Below are 750 nucleotides of genomic sequence, written 5' to 3' on the forward strand. Positions count from 1 at the left end.
TGCGCTCTTTCTCGCTGACAACGCCCCCACGTGAGGATGCGGCGATAGGTGATGCAGTCGGTGGCTCTGCTGCAGCAGCAGCAGCAGCAGCAGGGGCTGCTGCTGCTGCTGCTGCTGCTGCTGCTGCATCTTCTGCTGCTTCTGCTGCTCCCTCGTTCGTTCTGCGGGTATGAAGCAGCAGCAGCTGCTGCTGCTGCTGTTGCTGTTGCTGTAGCTGCTGCTGCATCCATCGAAAGCAGTTGCTGCAGGGGGTCTGTTGCTGTTGCTGCTGCTGCTGCTGCTGCTGAGCTGCTGCTGCTGCTGCTGCTGCTGCTGTGCTGCTCGCCCCCCGCAGCGCAAGAGAAAGAGACACCTCGTGGCTGCAGCAAACACACGCATCATACTGCTGCTGCTGCTGCTGCTGCTGCTGCTGCTGCTGGTGCTGCTGCATGCAAAAAGTAGAGAGAACTGCTGCTGCAGTTGCTGCTGCTGCTGCTACTGCTGCAGGTGCTGCAACAAAGGCAGCAGCAGCAATAGCAACAAACACAGCAGCAACAGCAACAAAGACAACAGCAGGAGCAGCAAAAGAAAACACAGCAGCAGCGACAACAAACACAGCAGCAACAGCAGCAGCAGCAGCAGCAGCAGTCACAACACCAACAAAGGCTGCAGCAGCAGCAGCAACGGCAACAACAACAAAGACAGCAGCAGCAGCAGTCGCATCATTCTCAGCAGCAGCAACAACAACAGCAAAGACAGCAACAACAGCAG

At 57.5% G+C, this 750-nt stretch overlaps 1 protein-coding gene across 1 annotated transcript in view; it reads right to left on the reverse strand.

Annotated features, from left to right (window-relative positions):
* The window catches only part of EMH_0092490 (uncharacterized protein), a gene marked incomplete at both ends in the record, with an annotated part of 1,876 nt that extends 1,446 nt beyond the window's left edge, over positions 1 to 430 (reverse strand). The window contains one exon of the mRNA XM_013501842.1: positions 20 to 430. Coding sequence (XP_013357296.1) covers positions 20 to 430 — 411 coding nt within the window. The remainder of the gene's footprint in view (positions 1 to 19) is intronic.
* Between the last annotated feature and the right edge of the window lie 320 nt (positions 431 to 750).

The sequence above is a fragment of the Eimeria mitis genome, genomic scaffold (assembly GCF_000499745.2).
Source record: "Eimeria mitis Houghton genomic scaffold, Emh_scaff7721, whole genome shotgun sequence".
Lineage (NCBI taxonomy): Eukaryota > Apicomplexa > Conoidasida > Eucoccidiorida > Eimeriidae > Eimeria > Eimeria mitis.